The sequence below is a fragment of the Lipophrys pholis genome (genome assembly GCF_963383615.2).
Source record: "Lipophrys pholis genome assembly, chromosome: 1".
NCBI lineage: Eukaryota > Metazoa > Chordata > Actinopteri > Blenniiformes > Blenniidae > Lipophrys > Lipophrys pholis.
The window spans coordinates 37,288,639-37,315,487 of record NC_137635.1 but is presented as its reverse complement, the minus strand read 5'-3'; the positions used below and the strand labels follow the sequence as shown (position 1 = coordinate 37,315,487).

Below are 26,849 nucleotides of genomic sequence, written 5' to 3'. Positions count from 1 at the left end.
GAAAATAATGAGTGTAAATAAAGAATAAAGAGAGTAATGACTGTGACTCATGCATTATAGTTCACCAGTAAAATGGCTGGCCAATATGAAATATTATTGTTTGATTCTATAAAGACTAAATTGTCCCTTTCTATAGAGTTGAAAAGGTAATTTCTGCTGGCCATTCTCTGTGTGAGTATTTGTGTTTATATGTCTGGATCTAAAGTCCTTTATCACAGAAAACTAAACTCACTTATCAGGCTATGGGTGAAAAACATATGGCGATACAAACAGGCTATTTTGTTCCCAAGTAAACAACATATCAGCTGCCCGAAGAGAGGGAGCAGGTAATCTTTTCCCTGAAAAACAAACCTTGTCTTTCTGTAAGATGAATTCATCCCCCCCCACCCGTCGCTCCCCCCTCCTCTTCTCTGCCACTCACACTTTATCCTGTTCTCTCCAGACGCCCTTCCTCATCCTTCCCTGTGGTGAATTATGGGTACAGCGGGGGCTGAGATGGCAGATTGGCTGTTATGACAAGTGCTAAACACAGATCTGAACCGGTGTATAACATCCATCCTGTGGATGCTGAGCGTAGCCTCCTCGCCGACTCCGTGCATGTTTGCAGACATATTCCTTGTCCGCCTTCTGATGACAGGCTAATGTAGAGTGTACGCCAAGCAGATGGCTGGATAATTGGTCAGTGTTACCTTTTAACTGGTGGCAGTAATTAATGCCAAAATCACCTTTTCACGGCGTCTGGTTGATATAATACTGACCCAAATGTCACAGCCGGCATCTGTCAGCTCCAGCCTTCCATCTCTTTTTCGCTCCCTCACTCTTTTATCTCTTTCTTGCCGCACTCCTTTTTTCTCCCCCATCTCTTCATTCCCCCAGCCAGTTCCCCGCTTGTCTACCGCAAACTTTCTGTCGCTCTTTATCAGCAGATCATGTCCCTCCGTCATTCTCTTTCTTGTCTCCAACGGTCTCTTATCTGCTCTCATTGATCTCTCTCCACCTTTCACGTTCGGTTCAACTGCCCGGTCGTGATCTATACATAAACGCTCGCTCACCGCCTACCACTTCTTTTAAAGTTGTTGTTTTCGTTTTTTTTTTTCTTGTTCCCTTTACTGTCCTTGCCCAGGAAAGCGAGAGACTCTCTGCCAACCTTTCGCCAGTTCTTCAGCTCAGCATTCAGCCTGACCCATGTCAGCCTGGCCTCTATGAAAGTCCCTCCGGATTCACTGAGGTGAGTCACTGTCACAGCTAAAGATTTAAAGTGACCTTTGAAACTCGAGCCTCACCACCGTGCCTTTGGATGCAAATCACTTGCAGAGTTTGAAGAAATGTCTATATATCCTTAACCTTTTTTAACTGACCTCCTATATAAATTAATATCTATGCTAATCACGAATAAATTTTTATAACCGATAAGAAAATGTGAATTTCTCACAAAGCAGTAACTGACATCAGAAACCGGAGGATAAGCTTTTCCCAAACACGAATTAAAAATCGATGCCCAACACAGTTGTCATGAAGCCACTGATGCATCAACTGAATCAAGACTGCATTTTAAGTCCCCAGTTAAAGGGCATCACATTGCACCTTCAAGCTGATACCAGGCCGCAGTGCAAATGAAAAGAGGATCTACAAATGTCATCGCATATTGACTCGGGTTGGTTCAGAAGGCAGCACATGGTGCAATTGTCACACTTAGTGCATTCAGTGTTGACAATCAGCCTGGCAATGGTCTAATTGGCCAAACCAGAATCTGTGACGAGACAGCCTTTTTCATCTGGCATTAGAATCAATCAGGGACAGATTTAGGATTTTTATTTTAAAAAAAAAACATCAAATCATCACATTGGTGTTTCAGTAGAAAATCCTGTCAATCAACCATTTATCTCGGCCCTAGATTCTAGGGTGGTAATTGAAGTCTCAAATCTATTTCAACAAAAACATTTTATGTCACATATATGCCATAAAAACATATATATTTCAATTGTATAGCTATACTACTCTAAATGGGATAAAACTCATATTGAATATCTCTACATCTTCACGCAATCCGTTAGTGACGTCTTAAGAACGACTCTGTTTAAAATACATTGTTTGTATAAAATAGTCCTAAATTGGACTCAATAGACACATGAGGTTTATATTTTAAAGCTGACATTTTTTCATTTGCACTTGACATAGGTGTACAGTGCGTATCAATTAGTATGATTACATTGTAATATTATTTTTATAGTTTAAAGTTGAATAAATCGGGTGAAATGATTAATGATTGATCTTTCTAGGAGAAGTGGTGGAAATGTTAAAATCTTACAAAATAATCACCTACGTCAATATTTAACGCAACAATTCAATGTTGTTGGGCGTCAGGAGCAAGGTTAATAGGAGTTTGAATGATCAAGGTTTAGATTGAATGGCGGATAAACCCAGTGACATCTGACAAACATCCAGTGATACTTCAGCACACAGTCTGTGTACTGATACATCTGGTGTTGTAGTATCATGAATATTCTGCTGACTCCGTTTAGCTCTGAATCGTGTATCACCACGCATGACAGCTAACTGGCAGCCAGATATCTGTGCCTTCATTTGGAAAATCTCTGGACACGATGCATATACTGAGTTGGCAGAATGAACTGCAATTAAAGCCAAGATGCCAAGAGGATGTGCTAATATACACATCAACCCGTGCCTGTGATATTTTCCTATATTATCAGCGAAAATGCAGTATTTTTTAACATTAAGGACCCACAGTAGAAAGTGTGTTACTATTATTTTCATGTTTGTACATTCAAATAAGTTTGAATGATTTAATTTATTTCTTTTCACTGTGAACTATTTAGATGAAGTTATCATGTCTTTAAAGTTAGTTAATCCTGCTAAATACTATCAAAACGTTCTTGTTACATTAGACATTTTTCAATAGATTGGAAGTTATAAACTAAATGTTGCTTTGGAAACATATATCTATATCAACAGATCACTTCCAGCATTTATATAATGAAATTCCCGCGCAGCAGGCATTTCAAAATCTGTATAATAATCCAATTAAGAGATGAAGTACCACAAATAAGCAAATAGCAAAATGTAGGAGACATGTTTTCTTGGTTCAATACTGGAGACATGATTTCCCCTCGGGTTACAGCCCAGCAGCAGTGTTATCATGTAAATATCTTTTTTTACAGAATTTTCGCAAACTGAAACTTCAAGAGATCTGTTTTTATTTACTTTCTTTAAATTATGTTTACCTGTGGTGGAGATTTGTGATAAAAAGTAGCTCATGAGACAACTCACGGATCTTATGATTCGCAACTCCCAGATCATTCCAAGTGTGTTAACAGCAATTTTCAGTGATACCACCTATCTGTGTCAACAAGCATTTGTACTGCTGTGAGTGTTTAGTCAAACTTGAGGCCTCGGAGTGGTGGAAGATGAATTCCCACCGGAGGCCACTCAAACTAAAAATGTATCCACTTTAGTTTGAAGTACTGGATAAATTGAGCTCTGGAAAAATCACCACCGAACGCATTTAAATGTTGCATCCAAGAGGAAAGTCCTAGAATGTAATGTGTATTATTCCGGTGTCCTCTGGTCTGTAGTCCAACTTTAATGCATTGCTGATGCACAAGAGCCTTGAGAGGAGCACAGTCAAATCTGCCCTTGTTTCAAGCAGAACCACTCGGCATACAAGGGCGTTATTTTTCTGTTTTCATTGTCTCTGGCCTGAATACTAAAATAGCTTACGCCATATGGACTGGAGTTTGCATCCAAAGCATCAGTGAGATTTAATCATCAAAGCACACATTAGGCTTCAAACACTTTTCCTTGACAGCAGAGCCAGTCTACTGTTATGTTCGTAGTCTGGCCTTCAATCAGAGGACACAGAAACTGAAGCCCCCGCGTTGGCGAGCTGCCATTATGCTGACGTGTCTTTTTGCAGGACTCTGTATCCTCACCAGCTTCAGAAGATCTGTAGTTAAACCAGCTCACAGAACAGCCAAGCACAAAAAGCGTGTTCCCCTACGGGGATAAATGGAACATCGCAATATTACAGTTTCTCTGTAAGGTGTATAGCCCGCTGTTAGCTTCCCCCAGCCAAAAGAACACAATCAATAACGGAGGAAACAAAGAAAACCGCCAGCAATTGAGATGACTGCTTGCTGCAGGATGGATCCCAGCCAAGCTGGACTGAGCAGACTCCCCACTTAGCACTTCTCCTCATTATCACCTCGTGGTGCATAACTCTTAAATGTGTATTCATTGCGCAAGAACAACCTCCAGCAGAGCTTTGATGTGCAAATGCAGTGTTCTTTTGCATCCAGCTGGGCGAGTGCGCAACAATTGCCGATTTCTTCTGGATAGATGGAAAAAAAGTTGGGTTTTTTTCAGAGGTGATTTCTGTTAATGACTGAGGAAGCTGTGAATCTCTTTCTTTAAGCTACTTTTCTCTAAATCTTTTAAGATGGCTCTAAAATGTTTAGGTGTGCCCTGGAGAATGTGGCCTATTGGGAAGATAAACTGGGTGAGGTTTTTAGAGGGTGAAAGAGAGCCAATTGCATTTGAATAGGAGTGATCTTGATTTTTACACTTTCATTTTCCTCCTTGTCTTTATTTGTTTCTCCCCATCCACCTGTCGTTGTTCTCACTCTTTCTTCTATGTGTTTTCCCTTCCTGCACGCTGTTCTTTCTCTCTTCGCCGTCCTTCCCTGATTGTGTTTTCCTTCAGGGCTCTGTTCCTGGGTTTGTCGAATAACCCTCATATCGCTGATTTACACCTGGACATCAGCAGCTGTGAGGTACGCTCTGTCAGTCTGTGCTTCACTTCATCATCTTCACAGATTAACGCCTGTGGCCATCCCGTCATGTTCCATTCCTCTCTGTCTCCCTCCTACAGTTAAGGTCGGCGGGTGCCGGGGTGATCCAGGAACTGTTTCCTCGAGTTTCATGCGTGGGGACTTTAGACATCTCTGATAATGGTAAGCGACTTGGCTGCATGCACACTTTCCCTCGGGAAGCACTGGGGCGCACTGGTGTGGGCGTTGGGGTTTTTGTAAGCCCTTTGATTGCAGCCATAACGGACGGGAGCCCGACATCGATGGCGTTTGATCATGAAGGCGTCTTTTCAAGCCAAGCCGCTAAATTAATCCTAATGTGAAATATCTATGCAGCTTATGCAATATCAGCATTTACAATGAGGGAGGAAACCACATGCTTTAAACACACATACATGCACACACACACACATCAAGGATTATCTCAGCATGAACTTGATTGCCCTGTGTTCGACTGTCTTAGCTGCTTTCTCCACATCAATAGAAAGACATTTTCTTGAGTTTTTAATACCAAAAATTAACTTGGTACACTTTGACATCTTGTTCATTGGATTTCTGGCTGCAGTTGTACAGAAAACTGGCTGTTCTGTCTCTGTGTCTTGAAGGAACATTAGTATCATGAACTCTTCCATCTTGTTGGCTGTATGAAGTCATCTGTGCTCCGACGCTTTAAGATTGACGTCTTTTAGCTGTGTGGCTCCTTAACTGAGCATGACTGGTGTTTTATTTTGTTCAACATTTTGGGGTTTTGGCACATGGGGCTGAGTGCAAATACCTCATGTGACGTTCAAACTGCATCTAGAGGCAGTCGTTAAACACAGGCATAGTTAACATTTTTGTGTGGGCTGTTTGTCTAGTATATAGATATACAGTATATGGCCTAGAGGTTTGCCTGTTCTGCAAACCGGGATTTTGAAATATTTAACATCAAGTTAGTATGATAGAATGTAGATCACTCGCTCATGGTGTCTATTTAAAACGAAGCAATATTTTTAGGACCTCTATGATCCGATTGTATTCTTCTTAGACCTGAGTGTTTTCTTTGGCTGGTCTGTATCAGTGTCAAGTCTTGTCTATACTAAATTGTTGGATTGGCATTAGCAGTGTTGGAACAGGAAATGTATGTGAATAATGGGGACTTGCATTTTCAAACCAACCGCTCAGCAAGTGGGTCCCCACTTAATGTGATCTCATATATCTTATTTGTGTGTCTCTATGGCTACATTGTAGTTCCATCACAGTTAACTCTAGTCTTAAACAGCAAAAAAGAAAAATATCTTGGGGTGCTCTTGGTCTCGAGTCTACTGCAAATTGAGGCATTTTCTGTCCTGAGACACAGACGATATAGCTCATACTAAGCAATTATATTGGAGTGTTTACTATTCATCCTGGCAAACACCTCCTACTTGCATAACATAACAAGTATGATGGCCACTTACCAAATTATTTCCCCAACAGCCATTAATCTACAGTATTTATAATTTAACAGAACCAACTGTATTAGTAGAAATATATCTCCCGTCCACGAGTCACATTTGCTGCTACTCTACTTTCTCTCTGTTGCGTCACATACTACTTTGATAAGATAACCTTGCTGTCCTATTATTTGACGATGCATCGTTTTGCTTTCTGAAAAATCCATTTTAGTATTTATTCCTGAAATACTTTTCCATGGTAACCACTTCCTCTTGGCAGCACCCTCCATCCTTGAGCCTCTGAAAAGGTGAGTGGGTGTGGGTGCAGGGTTAATAAGATCTATTTTGGAATTTCAATGGCCAGTGATAGTTTGTGCCAAAATCCCCCATGAGACGTAACTGAGCATTTTAGGCCAGAAAAGTTCTCACCCTGCAGAGTAAATGATGACTCACTGCTGTAGCAGCCCACAAACGGTCCATTTTATGTGGTAAAAATGTGACTTTCCCTCATTCCTAAGATATCCTTCAAAACCTTCTTTGTATTCAAGACTTACTCCCTTTAAAAGTTTCAGGCTTGTGTACTACATCGGTACTTGCATGGGTGTAATTAAAGATTCACTTGAAAGTTTGTTTTCACAAAAGGTCCGTAGAGCATAGCAGTGCTGGGTTCGCTCTTGTGCTCTACAGATGTGGCTGTTGTGTTGTGTGCAGGTTTAGATGCCGACTTGCTGGCTGTCATCCCGGCGTTCTCTCGGCACCCCTCCCTCAAACACCTGATGCTGGGGAAGAACTTCAACATCAAGGGCAGGTACAGTCCACGCGGGGAAGCAGCAGTGCAGATGGTTGCGAGGATGATGCAGATGATGAATGTTTTCCTGTTGTTTCTGCCTCCTCAGGGTGCTGGATGAAATTCTGCAGAAACTGGTTCATTTGGTGCAAGAGGAAGAGTGTGTGAGTTTGATTATGTAACATATTGTACATGCACGCACACCAATTCTCTGTGGTGTTATGCACAGATGCACGCCTACACGTGCCTCGTGGATTTGTCGCCACTCGCACGCCTGCGCATGCACAAATACATCACGGTTTAAGTTTTTCTTCTTCTTTTTTTTATGCGAGTGTGTGTGTCTGTACATTTAGGCTCAATCTCCCACCTGCGACGCACACAAAGTGCAAACATGCTCACGAGTCATGTTGTCCGTGGGCCCAACCAGTGAATCATTTGGTCTCAGTTTGTTCTGGAGGCTCTCTCTCTGCTCTCTGCTCTGCAAATACAGCATGACAAGTAGCTTACTCAATAATTTACCACTGTTGATGGTGATAGCTCACAACCACGCTCCCCGCTCAAGACTTTGGACGGATGCTTTTGTGCTCACACGGCAGGTGTAGATGTGTGCGTTCAAAGGAATTACACCCAGTTTGGTAGGGGTCAGTCTCCCACTCAGCTTAATGAATGACGACACAAACATCCAAATCATCTGAGTGTCCCCTGCAGACATTTTTTTTCATGGTGTTTGCTCCATGTTAACACTTCAGTACATGAGTCATAGAAGGTTGCGAGCTTCAGATGTGAGGAAATGAGAACTCCCAGCAGGCTAAATGATATGCGCCAATTTCAAAACGCATTAAAAAAAAAAAAGCTGTAACCAGTCTGAAAATGATTAATTCACCTCACAATTAACAACATTAAACATTAACTTCAAAGCCTGACAATGAGTGCTCAAAGTGAAACTGAATTTTGACAATTACAGCTCCAAGTTTCTTCTTGTTTTTGGTTTCTTACTTGATAACAGACTGGCTGCAAGCAAGAGGTTTATATTTTCCTTTATAGACTTGAGAGTATCGACCTTCAAATCTAACTGTTGGCAAGAAAGTGAATGACTATTTTTCAAAATGTTATTGAAGTCGTATTTTAAACTGAGCCAGAGTGTCAGTTCCTGTTTCCGCAAGAAACTCTCATGCTTATGCAGAGGAGACTGTTTTTTTCTTTTAGATGATGTAATGTTACTCATCTAAAACGCATTCAGAAATTCACAACTTGCCATTGTATTTATTCAGTGTCTAAATTGTCTGAAATGGATCCAAAAAAAAAAAATTCACCTTGCTTTGAAAAGGAAGAAGAAAAACAATGAATTAATTAATAATGTGCACATGGTTGAGATTAAGGTTAGGTATTAAAATCAGAATTTGATCGCTTTTATTATATTATTGATGAAAGGAATTATGTATGACAGATGTCTAAATGATGAATAAGCACGGGTAAATTCAGATTTCTTTGAAAATAAAAACTAGCATTAATAGCTTATAATCTACCTGCATGGATAATAGATTAAATCTTTGCTTTCATCATTTATTGAGCTGTCCATATTAAACCCTCAACCTCCACACTCTCCTGCATTCTAAATGGTGATATCCCATCGGCGTTATCTTGTGTGATTTTGTGTTCAGATCTTCTTCCTTGCTCTGTGCATCCCTCAGGCTCTGCAGTCTCTCTCCTTGGCCGACTCGAGGCTTCGCCAGCGAGGCACCGTGCTGGTCAACGCTCTGGGCTCCAACGCTTGCCTCCGCAAGGTGGACCTGAGCGGGAACTTCCTGGAGGACTCCGGAGCCAAGATGCTCAGCAAAGCTTTGCAGATCAACACAACACTGAGGTGTGTGCCAATGTGTGTGTTTTCACCGGTGTTCTGATGCGAGTAAAGTGGGAATAGTGAGATTTCAATGCAGATCTCAGAACTCGTAAAAACTTACATGAGTAAATCAGGAAAAACTTTTTTCTTTTTTTTTTTTTAGACAGAGGGATGAATAGGGTGTCAGTACAATTTTTATATTGGGTATCGTTCACATTCTCTGAAGTTGCTGTGAGACAATGTGTTCAAGGCTGCATTTTAAAGATAGAGAATAGAAAGTGAACCAAGATGAGAAGGTAAGTAAGCACTACGGAGTCTGAGGGATGGATCGGCAAATCAGGGAGGAAAGAAAAGGCCTTCAGGCATGGTGTGTATTTTGCCACCTTTAAGTAAGGGAAAATCAGCCAGTGAGGAGACGTTTGTTTTTTTTGGTGGTGTGTAAAGGGTAGAGGAATACAAAAAGACTAACAAATGTGGGATTGGGGCAAAGGAGGACAGAGGCAGGACTGTAGGGTGTATGATGGGAGAAGCTGGAAACCGAGTAGGTTGGATATAGCCGAGTGAAGTAACGAAGAGATGGGAGAGGGAGACCACCTATGGAGAGAGATTTGGATTTCGCCGCTTGAATTTCTAGGGCAAAGCGAGTAGAGGGAGGAGTGGGGGTGGAGGAGGAGGGTGGATGAAAGGAGAGAGGGCCTAAAAACGACTGGATTGAGCTGGGTGTAGGTGGAGAATCTGAACTGTGGAATAACAGAAGCTCATTAGTTGCATGGCAGTTGTTCATGCATCCTAAATCAAGAAAAGCAAACTCACTTTATGCGAAAAAAACACAGAAAGTCCTGATGAGCGTCTTAATTCTGACGTGCAGCTTCATTTTGAGAAAGCAATGCAGCTTTGATTATGGTGCGAGAAAAAAGGGAGAGTGATGCGTGTGTGTTTTGAGCTTCAGAAAGCAACTGAGCCTCCTCCCTCTCTGTGCCTGTCTCACCCCATTTCCTCCCGGTTTGATCCCTCTCAGGAGTGTGACGTGGGATCGTAACAACACCACAGCCACTGGCTTCCAAGATGTGGCGCGAGCTCTGGAGCAGTAAGACGAACACAATAAACACCAGCACTTTAAAGGGGAAAAAGGATCACTCACACACCCGTGTAAAAGACGGATAACCATCTCCGTACAATGTTTACTATTACACATCGTTTCATCAGGCTTCTGACGTGTGTGGGTGTGAAGTTTGCTCTCTGTGCCTGCGTGCACGCGGTGTGTGGGTTCATATGCGTATTAGGGAATAGGAGACAACTGTTATAAGTGCCCTGAGCATCTTCCTGTTTGTTCTTGTTAACGTCATAATTATTGCAAGGTAATATTGTCTTTCTCTCTCCGTCCACTCTATTCCTTCTTTCTCCAACAACCAGCAACTTCACTCTGCAGTACATGCCCATCCCTCTGAACGATGTTACTCAGGCGTACCGCAGCGCCCCGGAGAAGACCGACCAAGCCCTGACCAAGGTGAGGAGAACTTCAGATGTGTTATTCTGCTGCAGCATTTCATTAAGATCCAGATGGTGACTTGACAATTACGAGTGAATTGCATCAAGAGTTTGACAAATGGGTTTTTTGCCTTTAAAAGTATTCATTAAATCATTTGATGTGAACACTTTTATGAGTCTCTGTTGTGGTGTTCTGAACATTTCACTGTGCTTTCTGAATTACTGAATAACCCATTGTCCCCACTGCGACGAAAAACACATGGCAAAAGTCTAAATACCTGCTGGAGTTGTGCAGTTTGTGGCATGGTAACAAATGAAATAAAATTTAAAAAAAAAGACATGCATTAGTTTAGGAAGAAGTTTTAACTGCTGTAAAATAGAAAATAAAAGAGCTTTGCTGACATTGAATAGTCACATAAACTATGAATGGATGGGAACTTCTTACATTTGGAGTCCTAAACAAAAGACTGGGTTCAATAATGTGTATGCAAAAAGCTTGAACTAAGATTGTTGGATGTCTTGGGATGAAGGTTTTCTTGATATTGTTTTTGGCACAATTTTTGTTGGTAAAAAATTAAATGCATGAGAATTGTCCGGCTATAGTACTTTGTGTCCTGAGGAAAACGTGAAACCATTTTACTATAAGTGGTTATGGTTTCAGTAAAGACGTAGCACAGCTGCTTTTCATTATCTAAAGATTGTAATGTACTGGTCCACATATAATACAACTCCCTCTTGACAAAAGGTTTTACAGACTAAATCTTGTTTTTGTGAACACATTAAATGTGTTTCCCCAAATGAAGATCATGAAGACAACTATAAAAGACGTGTACAACTGTATGCATGTCTATATGTGCTGAACAGTGCCACTCTACCAGATTTTTCAGACATTTCTTCTTCATGTACAGTTTTTTTTTTTTTTTTTTTTACAGTCAACACTCTCCAGTGTACTCGGACTATTCCTTACATAGATCTCCTGCCTCACTGGTTTCACTCTCGCTGTGCGCCTGCTCCTCCCACAGCGCGTCGTCCTCGCTGCCATCCCAAGCATTTTAAAGCTCTTGATTGCTTGTTAACAGCAGAGTCCAGCATGTGTGGCTCCCCATTATGATCACCAACTCACTGTTCATTGTGCGCATCTTGTGTTTTAATTGCCTCGGTCAGGTGTTTGTACATTGAGTTTAGCATATTCATCTGTGGAGATAAAGACCAGAGCCTGAATAAATTGACAACCCCATTTTTTCTGATCTATTTCAAGAAAAACTAAATTGGTCGTTTTAAGACCAACACACTCGAGAATCTGCAATTGTGCACTGGTGGTTTCTTGGGATAAAGCAGTATTGTCATTGGCAAACATGATCACGCCGTGCTTTGCTGTGCTTTGTGTATCGTTTTTCTATTATTATGAGAGACATTCTTTATGTAGCAATAACGGGTTGACTTTGTTCAACGTAACAGTGAAAGTAACTGACAATAACAACAAAGAAACAAAGGAATGACGGCCCGTGTCCAAACACACGCATTATGTTCTTTTGGCAGCGCTGCCTTTTTTTTTGTGACAAGTCGCATATCCTGCCTCTTGCATTGGCTTCATGAAATCTATAAATAAATATCCATATGCTAAAGTGTGATTTGGGAAATGTCGTAGTTAAATATTAATATCTGTCTTGACAGAAACTGAATGGTGTGGTCATTTTCTCTCTGCACCACAGTTAACTAAATGCTATTTGTCACTTGGCTTGTAAGCTCCGGTTACCACTGCAAGTCTGTTTGCATTGCACGTCAAACTCCATTTCCCTGCCGGCTCAGCTGTCAGTCAATCAGGCACAGCATCTCGCCTCTCGAGAGACTGCTGATACACGTCTCGAAACCTCACAAAGTGACAGTACACTGTATTATGCTGTGCATGCATACGGCAGCCTGGTTCTGTTGCTGCATTGGCACTAATCTAGTGATTTTCCTGCTACTTAGCAAACATTTTCACCTAAGAGAGATTGTTGCATGTAAAGCTATTGATTACATGAGGGTTTTGTTGGCTTGCACATTGTCTGCCGAGCTGTAAGTCCTATAGTAACGCCTGATTCCAGCTTTCTTCCGGGGAGATGATGTTGCAGTCAACACTTCCACCTGCTGAGTCAAGAGAATAAATCAAAGGCATCCCTCTTATTTCTGGGGATCAAAATTCTCTCTCTCCAGTCTCCTTATTACCATGCAAATGGACTTGTCTCTCGTTTCCTGCACACAGCACTTTGTAAACACCTGTCATCTCTCCTCTTCTCCCTCCTTGTTTGTTTTCTGCGGGGGTGTGTGTGTGTGTGACAGATTCAGCGTGCCCTGCTTAGGAACAACCAGACTCAGCGTTTCTCTCAGAAACAGGCTCTGAGGCTGCACCAAGGCCTCGTCACCAGCACCGCCGAACAGGTGTGTGTGTGTGTGTGTGTGTGTGTGTGTGTGTGTGTGTGTGTGTGTGTGTGTGTGTGTGTGTGTGTGTGTGTGTGTGTGTGTGTGTGTGTGTGTGTGTGTGTGTGTGTGTGTGTGTGTGTGTGTGTGTGTGTGTGTGTGTGTGTGTGTGTGTGTGTGTGTGTGTGTGTGTGTGTGTGTGTGTGTGTGTGTGTGTGTGTGTGTGTGTGTGTGTGTGTGTGTGTGTGTGTGTGTGTGTGTGTGTGTGTGTGTGTGTGCGCGCTCATGGCGATGATGAAATCAACATGTACAATATGGCATTTAGACAAATGCCTTGTGTTTTTGAACCGTATGGACTCGCGCCTGTGTGCAGGTGATGGAGCGTCTGTGTGTGCGGGTGCAGCAGCAGGTCGGTGTCCTGAAAGGCTGCGAGGAAGGAGAAGAAGTCCAGACAGCCAGACAAATCCTCAAAGAAGCCAGAAACTCCAGAGCTGTAAGTGGACGAGCTACAGAAAACATGTTGTTTTTTATTACATTACAGAATAATTTCTCTCATATTTTATTTTGTCAGTAAATCATTCTGTGTTTCTGTGCATGGTTCAGTCATTGATGGAAGTTTGATTACTATGCAATTGTTAGGTGTTTTCACTTGTGAACCATTACAGTTCGACTTTACACGCAATCAGGTTTGACTGTTATTACTAATGGATGCTTTGCTGATTGGTTTTGCACTCTCTATTAGTACATGTTTCCTCAGAGAAAACATTTGTTGGCATTGTCGAGTCACAGAGCAAACGCAGCATCCTCATCATCGCTCATGCATCAAAATACATTAAGGAAAAAAAACAAAAAAAAGCCAAACGCCCATTGCTGGAACAATAAAAACAAATAAAACTATAACAGAATTAACGTGGATGATAAAGATAGTTAAACTAGCCTACTACAAATATGTACTGCACACACAGCAATAAAAGGCCACGCTAAAGTGCTCTGTGGCCATATAAAGTCCCATTAATACTGGAGTAACTGCAGCAATCTGAAACCTTAACTTTGTAATCTGAGAAAATGCATTATCACAAACTAATCAAGCATCAGCCCGAGGTAAATTGTTTACGTTTCAGCAAAGAAGGATTATCAAGCATTTTATAGAGTTTCAAATCTTGTATGTTGTAACTAATGGCCTGAAACCTTTGGTGGATGTCGTTTTCACGATTAAACTGTAAACAGTTGAATTAATCTTTATAAGGGACCATGTTTCTTAACTTTTGTACTTCTTGAATGAACAGTGATAAGTTGAAAGAAAGTTTAGGAATTAATGTTTTGTTTTATTTCTTATAATAGCATAAACACCAGCTCTGTACACAGTGAACTATGGCAAGTGACAATACAATACTAGTAAATCATATTTAGTGTTAATGACACATTGATTTGTTAGATATTAGTACTCAATAATGTATGCAGTCTTTTAAAGGGAGGCTAAAGTGAGTGTTTTAACTACACAATATGTTATATGTGTGATTTGTTAGTTGTATGCCTCTTTGCTACAGATTTGATTGTATAATCGTCCTGTATCTATACAAAGTTAAAATATCAATTTACAGACATCTTATTGAGCCCTCTAAAAGGTTGATGTTTTTACTTACTGCCTGGTGAACTAACACTTAATTAATGTTTATTGGCAATTTGTTATCATGTTATTGGCAAGATGAGAGTTTGAGAACATGGTTCATTCTGTACATTACATTTTATAGAAGGCATCGACCATATGCCTTCTTTCATTTTAAAGATGTTTCAGACAGCAATCCTGATGCAGTCACAGTCACTCAAACATACCTTAGCAAGTGTATTTCAGTCAATAGCACCTGCAATAAAAAGTTTAACCCATGAAACATTCCTGATGTATTATTAACCCGACTCCCTCAAAAACGCCAACAATCCAAATTTTTCTCATTCTCCTCCAGATCTACTGGTGCAGCAAACAGATAGTTACACAATTCGTGAAGCTGCACGCTGTTAAACATTAAATTGTTGCACTGTAATGAGGACCAAAAAAAATAAACCATAAATCTGCTATTTTACGGTCTACTAAAAATGACTGAGAAGGCATGATTTCAGAATTTACTAGTTTTTTGTTTGGTGTTTTCTTGTAGTTGATAGTACTCTTTATCTTTGTTCCTTTTTCTTGTTTACATTTCCACACTAATGGTCCCCCACTATCCAACACCCACACATAACACACACATCAGCAAAGCAGTGAAGTGGTGCAGTCCGGTGCCGGTTTGAAACTTTTGTAAAAGGAATTTGAGTCCCCCGTTTTGATGAATAGCAGTGCCTATTGTAATGCATATTTTTCTTTTGCGTCTGCTATTTATGCCCTTTAATGTTGCACCTTATTGTTCAGCTTTTGTTTTGCTCCTACAACACATCTGATTGAAATGAATGGAAGGTCGTCACGCTCTGCACAACCCTGAACACATTCATTTAATTATGTCCAGGATAAAATGGATAACAAAGGTATTCGGGACCAACAAACGCTGCCTTATGGTAAAGGTATATAAGAAAATGCTTCATGAAGAGGAGTTAAAAGGAGGTGGCAAAGTTTTTCCTCAAGAAAAGCGACAAAATGTTGAACAAGACTCAAGGAATACTGGAAACTAACAAGGAGGATATTAAATAGCACCTTTACAAACTCCCTACCAAGTCAGTTTCTTTAACCCGTATATTTCTAACTTTGCAGCTAAAAGTTTTCATAACCATACCATCTAGACTGCTTATGATCTGTAGAAAAATTCATATCCAAGTCATGATGTTGGCCTGCAGGACTTCAGGGAGTATGACTACAGATAAAAGGACAGACGCATTCACTAATTACTGTATTTTTTTCAGACGGTTCTTTGGCTGTAAAATAAAAACAACTCCACTCTTTGGAAGTTTACCCTGTGAAGGGTGACAGATTTCCACTTCTGATAAGAGACATTAGCGATGAGGAGATCCTTGCGAATGTAAAAGGAACAGATTATTTTCAAAAACATTCGAGCTCATGAATTATATTGATTTTGTTATAGCGAATGACGCTTGCAACATTTTCTTTTATATGGAACTGCTTCTCCCACTTAAATGTCGCCATAATGACAGGCCAATCAAGCACTGATTTAATAAAGTGCCGTTTATTCAATTACAAGGGTGATGTCTTTAAATGTACGAGATTAGCTGTAATGGAATGCACTGTATGTTTGTTGTGGCACAGGTTGTTTGAGTTGAGAAAATGACCCCCTCTGATCCTCTTCTGTTTACTTCAGCTGTATCCGTCTCTGTGCGAGTTGGCCCACGTGTTGTCGGTGGACGGCCCCGTCAAGCAGCGCCTGGACACTCTGGCTGGAGAACTCGCCAAAGCTGCCGACAAAGAGCTGCAGGTGGCTGTAATCGCAGAAACACTCGTCCTCTGATGCTTTGGGGTTTTTGTTTTTTTTGAAGCAGCGGCGGAGCTTTGGACTAGTTGCATTTAAATTGCCCATTAATGGCCTGTGACTGTGTGCACTGTGCAGGTATGCTGACTTCAAAAGAAATGTCGCATTTAAATTAACAGAGAATGAACAGTTTAACATTTTTTGTTCCATTTTGCTCTCATTGAGATTCAGTAGCACAACATGAGCCAATGATAAAAAAAAATAAAAAAAACCACCCTGAGGAAGAATCCGGAGTTCATTTTATTGAATTTCAACTTACTTGAGCATAATTCACATCTCTGCGCTGCCCAGTCTTGTTGTTATGCATGAGGCTGCATTTTTCACTTTGCATTAGTCAACATCTAAGTTACTAAAAAAAAAAAAAGTAAGCAGGGAAATTTTAGCGTGGACTAGAAACAAGCGCAAGCATCCTTGCTTGGTGTGCAATGATTATAGTAGAACGTCTTGTGGAGATCTGAAGCAAATAGTTCTGGATTATTGGAATAGCGAGTGAAGAATAAGTTGTTGGATTGCACATTAAAACACATCTAATGAATGCGACACATTTGTAGTGACACGCGCCATGGCCTATGTTTTTATCCAGGTGGTGGTGGACTCCATGGTGTCTCTGTGCCGTGAGCTCTGCCCCATGTCCTGCTCAGCTGCCGAGAGGCTCAGCCCACCTCTCTCGTCCATCTCCGAACAAGTTTCAATCCCTCGATCAGCTATTCGCAGCGCCCTGATGGAGAGGGCAGCTGAGGATGTCAACAGAGCTCTGGAGTAAGACGGGCTGCCGGTTAAAAGGCTCAAGTCACGTTGGGAGGTCCAATGCAGAGAGTGACTGGATCTGTTTCTGCCTTTTGTCTCGCTTTCTCCCAGGGAAGTGAAGCTTTCTGTGGTCTCCTATCTGACCAACTCCATCGTGGATCAGATTCTACAGGAACTCTACACTACACATAAAACCCTGGTACTGGTAATTACACTTTTCTGCATGACTTCTTATAGATTGTAGTTGTAGTTTTTTTACCCAGTATAAAGGTATGTCATAAAAAGGTTTATTTTTGATTCAAGTATATCACACATTGAAGCAGTTTATAACCTTAATTAACCTTAAATAACCCTAAAACCAATATTTCTATATACATAGAATAATTAATGTTTGTGTAAACCCAAATAACAAATTCTGCTTCATTTTTTATTTTTAAAAGCAAAACTTTCAAATAAATGCAGTGAATCCATCGCTGGAGCCATGTGAGAGTCATCTTAGGTCCGCACTGTGAACTTGTCTCTCTCCAAAGATAAATAAATAGATGAAACACAACCACCTTCCAGTGCCTTTAAAGCTCACTAATTGGCATCACATCCAATTTATTCTGTGTCAAATCTCACTTTCGCTCTTTATGTCTTCAGGGAGATTTCACCGAGTTAAACTCTCAGCTTGTACTTATCTTCCTGAGATGCCACTTTATTACTTTAACTTGGTCATCTCACATTTGTTAAAAAGTAATTATAGGGAAGAACGTGTATCAATGAAATTGTTTTAAGGTGTGCGAGTGAAATGTGAAAAAAGAGAAATGCATCCACGCATGGGGTCGATCAGTATCAACTGACCCATTAGAAAGTCTGTGTTGCAGGAAATGAGAGTATCAGAATCAGAAATACTTTATTAATCCCTCCTGTATGCTTCTGGCTGTACTTGTTGTACAGACCTAGTTTTTTCTAAGACAAACTTTGATCAGTTCAAAGGCCAATATCTTTCTGTTTGCTCAGACTTCACCCCAGTTTGAAGTGAATGACAAGCTTGTGATCTGCTTTAAACGTGGTCACATTGAGTGAATTGTTGCTTTTTCCCACCGTTTACCGAAAACATTTATTTTCTGTGCAGGTAAAGTTCATCCATTTGTAGCCGACTGCAACTTTAAGAAAACCACTCAGTTTTTTCCGCAGTCTGTATCGCCCATTGATTTAATTTTAAGCATTTTCCCTGGGCGCATTGTGTTCAGAAATGAATTTGTAATGCATCTTGTCGTCTCATCTCACTACATCTATAGATAATGTTGACAGGTATGCACATATCACCGTAAAGGTCTTTTAGCTGAAGTGCTGTAGACTTTAAATGATCTCAATTGAACTCAAATGTCACAAAAATCAACACTGAAAAGTATGAAAACGTTTACTCAACACTGAACTGTAGAGTGTCTATTTGGATCAACAGCAAAAATCTACTGTATTGAAGGTTTCTGAGGCACATTTCTCTAGTTGTCACTCTCAAAGTTGTAATGTGAGCAATTAATTGAATTGGGTGCTTTCGTTCTCATGTCACTCCCAAACTTGGATGAAGATCTCCAAGTCTTTCAAGGTGAATATTAAACTCTGAGACAATAACAACTCTTGAGTTGAGCTAGTTTAGGATGTGATTAAGCCCCGCAGTTTTCTTTCACTTGTTAAATTAAATTCTTTAAGATTAATCCTGTGGAGAAGCAGGCGAATCCAGGCTGGTGTCGGTAAGCCCAGCTCTGTTTTGCATTCTGCGCCGTTGCATCTCATTCTCCTTTCTGTGTTGCGCTGCAGTGCCAGTTTGTCCTCTATCATGCCTGAGTCTGCTTTGATAATCTATAAATTGTATTTAATTCCTGCCCTTCATGGTCTTTGTGAACCACACTGGTAAAGTGTACTGTGCTCTGTGAGTTTCTTGGATGGGAGGACGGACATGCATCTGGTCATGCGTTTTGTTCCTTGTGTCATCACTCCGTGTATGTGAGCACTTCTGTGTTTTTTTTTGTTTGTTTTTTTCCCCCCGTACGTGCGGTGTATCAGCTGCGGCAGGTGTCTCAGGCGAAGCGTTGGGACGACGCGGGAACGGGCCGACGCACCATCAGACAGTCCAGGCTCATGGAGTCTCTGGAATTCCCCGACGAGGACTTTGGCGTCAACCTGGGAATAGTAAGCATCGAAAACATATGCTCATATTACGCTTGTGTAAATTTAGTCAATTAATACAGAAGGTGTTTTGATTGTTACCGAGTATGAATATACAGCCGGAAAAAGAAAATTAAAAGGTGGAAAAAAAAAAAAAAGTCACTAAAATGATGACAGCATTTTGATCATCCACCACAAAAGAAAAAGTTTTTCCCTTTGAGAAACTTTTCCCTGTCTGTAATATCTGACCCAACAAAAGCTGATTGATTTTTTGAGGAAGGAAAAGTACTTACAAACAATACCAGCCTAAGCTGTTGGATATTGACACTTGTGTGAAATACTCAGAAATGATTAATTATTGTATTGCTATAAAAAGCAGCTTTTAAAATAGTCAGAAATGTGCATAAATTCGGGTAATTGATGGAATAGGTTTTGCATCTAAATAATTTCAAAGTAATGAATACTACTCCCAGACTTTTGCCAAATAAATCTTTTTAAAAATGGAGAGAACAGAGCACAGCTTTGATTTTGTTTTTATGTCAATTTAATGAAATCCATGTTTTCTTTTGGGGGGGGGGAGGTTTTTCTAGAATCAAGAATAATGTATTTTAGATAACATTTTCTTTCCCAAATTTCAAAGAGGGTTAGTCCAAAAGCAAAATCTGTCTTTGTGTTGGACAACAGCAGGAAAAAGAATTGAAGTTTGAAATCAACACGTTTTCTCTATAAAAAAACGTCTTGAAATATAATTTGATCTGTGAGCGTCTCAAATATTGACAATGCGTAGCCTCATACTACACAACCTTCTGAAAATCTTTAATTTCTTTTTGTCTAGGGTTGTAAAGTCTATAAAACAATTAGTCATAAAGGTCACGCTTCTACCATTTGCCTCTTGTGCTGTTCATACTGGTTTATTGGATTTAAATGCTTCCCATGGCTCCCGTCACTTTCCGCTGCAAAGTACATGCTGGAGGGTGCAAACCCCCTCGTCAGCCTATCATTCTTCTTTAGGACACTGCTTCATTTCCCAATTTCGTCAAAGTTAACCCATGTGACCGTCATTATTAAGACTATTCAGGTTACGGTTTACTGTGGGTGGCCTGTATTTTGTGAAAAAAAGGTTTATATATGCTCTGAAATGCTATGACATCTAAATGAATAACTGTCTTTTCTGACAAAAGGACACAATGGCTATTAAGAAGCGGAGCTCCAGAACAAGAAGAATTCGTCCCGTTTCCACCAGACTGAGTGAGTTCTCAGCTTCAACTCGCAGCTAATTGCCTTCAACTGCTCATACACTGGCATATCTAATTTAACACTGACAACTTCATTAGGTACGTTTAGAAAATCTATTATCAAGTACTCCAGATCCTCCATAAATTCTGCCTTTACCAGCATCAGAATGCTCAATGCCGCTTTAGAGAGCCAGAGAGGTTTTGATTTGAACTGTGTTAAATAATAAGGTCGTAGATTGCAGTGAAATGGATATAGGGACGAGTATGTCTAATATCCTGTCCACCTCGCTAAGATACATGAGAGGGACTGATAATAAGAATACCTTCTCAGTGTGATGCACTCTCATGCAACACAACTCTGTACAACCTTAATGACGATAATGACAATGACACTGATGAATACTGATGGACATTTAATCATAGAAGTGGCGAACAAGTATATCTATTATTCAGTGAAAGCTTGGCAAAAGGCAATTACATTGCTATCTTTGGTTAAAATAAAGCTATATAGTCATGCCCAAGTGGTGTGCAGTAATGAGGCCAAACAATTATTAGATGAGTTATGTTTGTTATTCACTACTTAAAGACTTGAATCATGCACGTTTTAATTTATGATCGCTTCTTGCATATATGTGCTGAAGTAAATGCTGGTATTCATGAATGGCAAGCTGTACACATTCTTCTGAGTCTCCTTGGCATGGGTGATTTTCTCAAGAAATACTTTTAATTTTTAATTTTTTTTTTTTTTCTTCTAATATGTTGAAAAATCTCATAAATATTATTTCATGAGTATTGTATTGATTGCCCCTTAATGAACATATTTTATGGAACTATGAGGTTGTGCTGCAGGTAAAAAAAATTGTAACAAAAAAAGAGTAACTTGTCTTCCTCTTTTTCCCATTTTGTCTTCAAGGTTTAGGTGAAGAGCCCAGTTCCTCTCCGACACCCTCGGCCCCGCCACACTCCGCCACTCTCACCCACTCGGCATCGTGGGAGTGTCTGTCCACCCTTCCCACCAATGGCTCGCCCTTGCGTCATGTGACTCACGTCAGGCCACGCCCACCGCGGAGACACCGAGCGGGACACCTCCCTCCTGAATCTGTGAGTTGATGAGTGGCACAGCAGTTGTGAAAACGTTCAAAATCGATTTTTCCAAAGAGATCTTTGGAGACCCAGCTACACAACGAAAAGAAATGCACCGTCGAACCTGCACCGTGAACTTGTTTTCATTTCTTCTTTTTCTTTTTTTGCTTGTGGCGCCACTGCCCTTTTTTCTTTTTTTTTTTTTTTTTTATTCACACTATTATACTGAAATTTAGTCTGTTTGCACTGAAGTGTTGAGGTGATAAAGTAAACCCGACATGTTTAGTTTTTTAGGGTTTTTTAATCTCTTGGCTGCTTTGTGTGAACCTTTGTTATCCGTCTTGTTTTCATTGCCGGTGGCACTTTCTAAAAATAGCTTCCTTTTCAAGGAGGGAGCTGTCGCATGTGTGTCTTTGTGACTCAAATCATCAAATCATGCAAAGCCATCTCCCAGGGGCTGCGGGGCAGTCGCTAACTTAGCAGCTTGTTTGTTTCCAGACTTTCTAAAAGCTGTTTTCTAAATCAGTACAAACTCAGTCAGAAGTTGTTTCGCAAACATCCGTCTGTTGGAAATGTATTGTGGGTTTGCCAGCCAGTCATTTGAAATGATAATACCTCTTGTCAGCCTTTCAGCTTGTCGTCGAGATGGCAGATTGATCATTGTTATTCTATTACTCCCATTTCCTGTTGTGTGTGTGTGTGTGTGTGTGTGTGTGTGTGTGCAGCATTGCTCGGAAAACGGAGGCGTCAGTATGCTGGAAGATGGACTGCCCGATTTCTACAGCAAGCGAGTCCTACCTGACAGGTATTACCCATGATCAGTTCCATTTTTGTGCTGTTATCCAAACATAAAGCAATTATCTTCTTATTGTGCTGCCCGCTGAGAGCAACGCTCACTCGGTAAAAGCATCGATTGAACTGTGCTGTTGGTCAGTAAAGCATGACCTCTCATCTATCGAGCTTCAGATACATGTACATTCAATGTTTATGGTAACAGGTTTTAACTGATACTTTCACTGGCCGGAACTTCAATCTCGGAAAATAGATTTTTTAACATTTCTTGCTATTGTGACAAAAGAAAACAACTATATGTCTTTAAGTTAAATATGTTTGACGTCACAGTAATCATAATTGATATACGAATTGCAGATTTTTGGTAACTGTTCACAAAACTCAATAAGTGAGGAAGGACCCTGCTTGTGGACCACGGGCCACCAGTTCTTCACATCTATTGTTGAGTTTTTGACCAATAGATGGAGCGTCCTTTTCTTTGGTATTTACCACATGTGTGAGAAGTGCACACACACACACACACACACACACACACACACACACACACACACACACACTGGTGATTGTCGATGATTTTCCTGCCAATTGGTTTCACACTCTTTCATTGATCTCATGTGGAAGCAGTGTGCCAAATGCAGTAATGGTCCAACTAAAAATGTGCACTTTGTTCATCCTGGAGGAAACTCGGTGCATTTAGTCACACTTTAGTAACAAAAATGTTCTTGTGAAGCATCTCCATGGGGCACCTTTATCAGCAGCAATACAAAGTTGGAGACTTAACTGCCAGACAAACAAGGTTTTGGTAGCCAATTTATTTATTTGTTTTATTTTACTAGAAATATCTCGTTCAGTTTCAGACAAAACAGCGACACATGAAACGTATAAAAAAAAATGTGAATACGTTAAAAAAAAAAAACAGAAACAAGGAAAGACATTTTTAGACATGCAAATTTGCTAAAATATATCAAATATATGTATGATAGATAATATAGAGCGTTATAATCCTAGTGCCCCAAGAAATCTTTTTTTTTTAAATAGAACTGTTGATTTAAGCTGAACAATATTCATATTGCCAATAATTTTTTGTATGTTATGCCCTGTAACTGAGTGAAATAGTGTTTCTCAAAGCTTTAATGTTGATAGCGGGTCTCAAGAATAGTCACTGATCATTGTGTCATTATTGATCTTGAATGTATTGTTTTATGCTGATAAAAAAGGGTTTGGCAGAATTCATTTAGAATATGTAAAGTTTAAATTAGTGAGCATGGATTCACAGTTTTAAGACAATTTTTCATGAGCCCCATAGATGAGATTTGTCTATATCTGCAAGTTTCTATTCAACGACTTCAAATATCGTATTTTACTTCTCCACCCCCAAAAAAACCCTGCATGAAGTCAATGCAGGGTTTTTGTTAATATGCTTCAGATGATTTGTGTATGGGGATGTGAATCAGATGGTGGATACTTTAGGATGCATGCGCTCTAGACTGCAAATACTGAAGCACCGATCGACCCACCCAAAATAGATGTGTGTTATGAATATGTATGAAGCAAGGGTTTCTCCTGTATGCTGCTTGTGTTTAACAACACTATTAGATCGCTGCTTCTGTAGGCTAAAGTTCATGATAAATGAGCAGCATGTTCCTCGAGCTATTGGGTGCATCAGTTTGTACTGAAATTGCACCATCATTTTATCAAATAAGAAGAGTGGTTTTCAAAGTCTGGGGTGGGTCGACCCAGGGGGAATTCGGGGAGCAGAAGCAGGAAAAAGCTGCGAGTTGAGAGGGATTCCCGCTCCCAGCATGCGCTTTGTTTTCAAAACATAATTTGAAACAATTTGGTGGATGTTAAAAGGATTAAACATTTTATTAAAAAGGAGGGGGTTAATGTGGAAGAAGGGCTTACCGTCCCTCACTTTGAAAACCCCTCAACTAAAACCTACCCCGATACTTAAAGATAGACTATAAATCAAATCATATCATACACCATCACAGTGATATTTAGTGTTTATGTAGTCACCATACAACTTTACGGTGATCTCTGTGGAAAAAGCATTTGTATATCAGACAGCAGGAGGTCACTGGAATAGGGCTTTTCTATTATTAGCAGCAGGATATTAAACTGGAGGTCAGAGAGGATCTTAGAATAAATTTTGGATTATTATCTCTAATTGTGTAATCAGGAAGTTTTCTGTATCCTGAAAATATTTGTTTTGATTAAATGGCTGATTTGACCTGATTTGCTGTTGGTTTCTGATTTTTGAGCATGCTGCAACCAGAAGCAATACAATTCCAGCTGAGCTTATTAGTAATGTGGTCGACTGATGCATGGATCTCTGTCGGTCCCTTTTTAAAGCGACTTTAATCAATGCATCCAGATTGAAAATGGGTCACATGGATGTGAAAATCATCACTTAAGGTGCCATGATGAACCATGCAGATCCTCCCAGCTTTACCGAGCATCTTACTGCTTGTTTGAGTTTCTACATCAAGGGCTCTGCTGTTTTCTTTTTCTTCCAGCTTTGAAAGTTTCTCATGAAAGAAATCTTCTGAATTAAACAATATAGGACTGCTTCAGTGGGACACACACACACACACACACACACACACACACACACACACACACACACACACACACACACACACACATACAGGAATATGTTGCAGCTAAAAAAAAAAAAAAAACCCAATGTTATCTTCTCATATCTTATCTTGGGTTGATGCACACCAAAGGGAGAGTAAACACATCAAGGCCCGAGGCAACATTTGCGTGTATCACTTTAAGGGCGTCTGCAGCGCTTTACTCGTTAGAGCTGCTTGTAAAGTAATTTCAGCTTCAGCTCACATGAATTTTTTGTGAATCCTAAAGCATTTCATCGATCAGGAGGCTTGGAAAATGCAGCCTGAAAATTGCTCATGCTGCAATTTGCGCCAAAGGGAGAGACGCACAGACTATATTTCATCTCTTAATGGCTAAAAAAGTCGAGGAAAACAATGTGTATGCGATCGTCATGTGGACATACAAATGTAGCATGCGCGCTGAATATGTAAATTTATTTCATGTCTGTGTTTACACCACATCTCAGACGGAGAGTCTTTGATCATCGCTTAAAACTTGTGGTTCTAACACATGCACCCATAAGAGCTCATGGATGACCGCTGTCTGTCGTGTTACTCAGAAATAGAAATGTTCATCTTCCGGCTCCAAAAAGCTCCGCTGGTGTTTGTAGATGACCTACAGTACAACTTTATTCCTGCACACCAACGTATGTTGTGATTATTGTTGTAGATTCCTCTGTAACGTGACAAAAAGCAACCAAACATACGTTTGTAAAAATACCTTTAATAACATTGCAAAGTGTAGCACGTGATCGATGTTTCGGACTGCTCGAAGCATGTAGAAAACCCTAAAATGAGATATTTTGCTTCTGTACATTTGTTTTTTGGTTTGGAAATTTTCGCCTCACAAGAAAAATGGCACATATATAAAAAGCTGTCCCAACACTTGAATGAATTAAAGTGTTTAAAACATATATGTCTTCTCCAGTGTAGTGTTTTACTTTAGTGAGGTTCTTAAACGTCATAACCATTTCAAGCAAGTCTTTAGCACCGTACTTTGAGTAGGATTGTAAGATCATCATAAATTTGCAGCTCCGAGCAGGGCTGTCTACTCGAAACACAGCGATTTGGTAGGTAACCCCTCTGAGGATTATAGGGGGACATGTCAGCGTGCGCTATACGCACACCAGCAGTGCATAAAAAAGATTCACTGGGGCAGCAGAAACTATTCTTTCTGTCAGATATATTAAATTGGCTGCACGCTGATGCTCAGAATAAAAAGTATGCTGTCTTTTATTACTAAATGGCCCATACCAACAGTGTAGCAGTTAACCCTAACATCAACGTGTCAATGCTGACTTGTACATAATTATGGTCAATAAAGGCTGATAGAGGAATATAACCCCACAAAATATGAACTCGAACTTGATACCTTCACTGTGCACTTACTGTCTTATCAAAAGTAATCTCATCTCTTCTTCCTTTTCTCTTCTGTCCTTCAGTCAGTTGTCGTCCCTCCATCAGGCTCAGTCTCTCAGGAGGAAGAAAAGACGAAGTGTGTTGTCCATTTTCTCCGGTTTCCGCAAGAACCGCAACTCCACCATCTCCAATCAGGACTCGGAGTAAGTACGCAGCACAATAGCTGAGAGGATGAAGGAAGAAGTAAAGCTAAAGTGCGCACAGCCAGAGAATGAGATGGCCATTAGATTAATCCAGCGCTGGGCATTAACGCCACTTCATAGCTTCATTAATATTTTAATGGAAGAAAATGTTTCCCTACCTCCGACTGTTTTCCTTTGCCATGAGTATGTTTCACCACATCCACCGTGGCGCCGCAGTTAAAAAGTAGATATCTGTGTTGCAATAGTGAAGAAAGTTGGCAAAGTTATTTAGTAAAAAAATAATTACATCCAGGAACATTTAGGGGGAAGGAGACGAGGCACCGTTTGCAGACTTGACCATTAAGCTGCACATTTACCACAGAATAAGGGAAAGTGTCTCTCGGTGTTACAGCGGATGTAACAGCTCGCAGATGTCCTCACAAAACTGGTGCCCTCGGC

The 26,849-nt window shown here is 40.3% G+C and overlaps 1 protein-coding gene across 1 annotated transcript in view; it reads left to right on the top strand.

Annotated features, from left to right (window-relative positions):
* carmil3 (capping protein regulator and myosin 1 linker 3) overlaps window positions 1-26,849 on the top strand; it is an 88,612-nt gene that overhangs the window by 54,003 nt on the left and 7,760 nt on the right. The window contains exons 16-33 of the mRNA XM_080471670.1: window positions 1,124-1,228; window positions 4,721-4,790; window positions 4,889-4,970; window positions 6,953-7,049; window positions 7,138-7,192; window positions 8,720-8,892; window positions 9,887-9,955; window positions 10,282-10,375; window positions 12,679-12,777; window positions 13,130-13,249; window positions 16,056-16,169; window positions 16,807-16,982; window positions 17,082-17,169; window positions 19,020-19,145; window positions 20,303-20,369; window positions 21,270-21,457; window positions 22,165-22,244; window positions 26,292-26,411. Coding sequence (XP_080327796.1) covers window positions 1,124-1,228; window positions 4,721-4,790; window positions 4,889-4,970; window positions 6,953-7,049; window positions 7,138-7,192; window positions 8,720-8,892; window positions 9,887-9,955; window positions 10,282-10,375; window positions 12,679-12,777; window positions 13,130-13,249; window positions 16,056-16,169; window positions 16,807-16,982; window positions 17,082-17,169; window positions 19,020-19,145; window positions 20,303-20,369; window positions 21,270-21,457; window positions 22,165-22,244; window positions 26,292-26,411 — 1,923 coding nt within the window. The remainder of the gene's footprint in view (window positions 1-1,123; window positions 1,229-4,720; window positions 4,791-4,888; window positions 4,971-6,952; window positions 7,050-7,137; window positions 7,193-8,719; window positions 8,893-9,886; window positions 9,956-10,281; window positions 10,376-12,678; window positions 12,778-13,129; window positions 13,250-16,055; window positions 16,170-16,806; window positions 16,983-17,081; window positions 17,170-19,019; window positions 19,146-20,302; window positions 20,370-21,269; window positions 21,458-22,164; window positions 22,245-26,291; window positions 26,412-26,849) is intronic.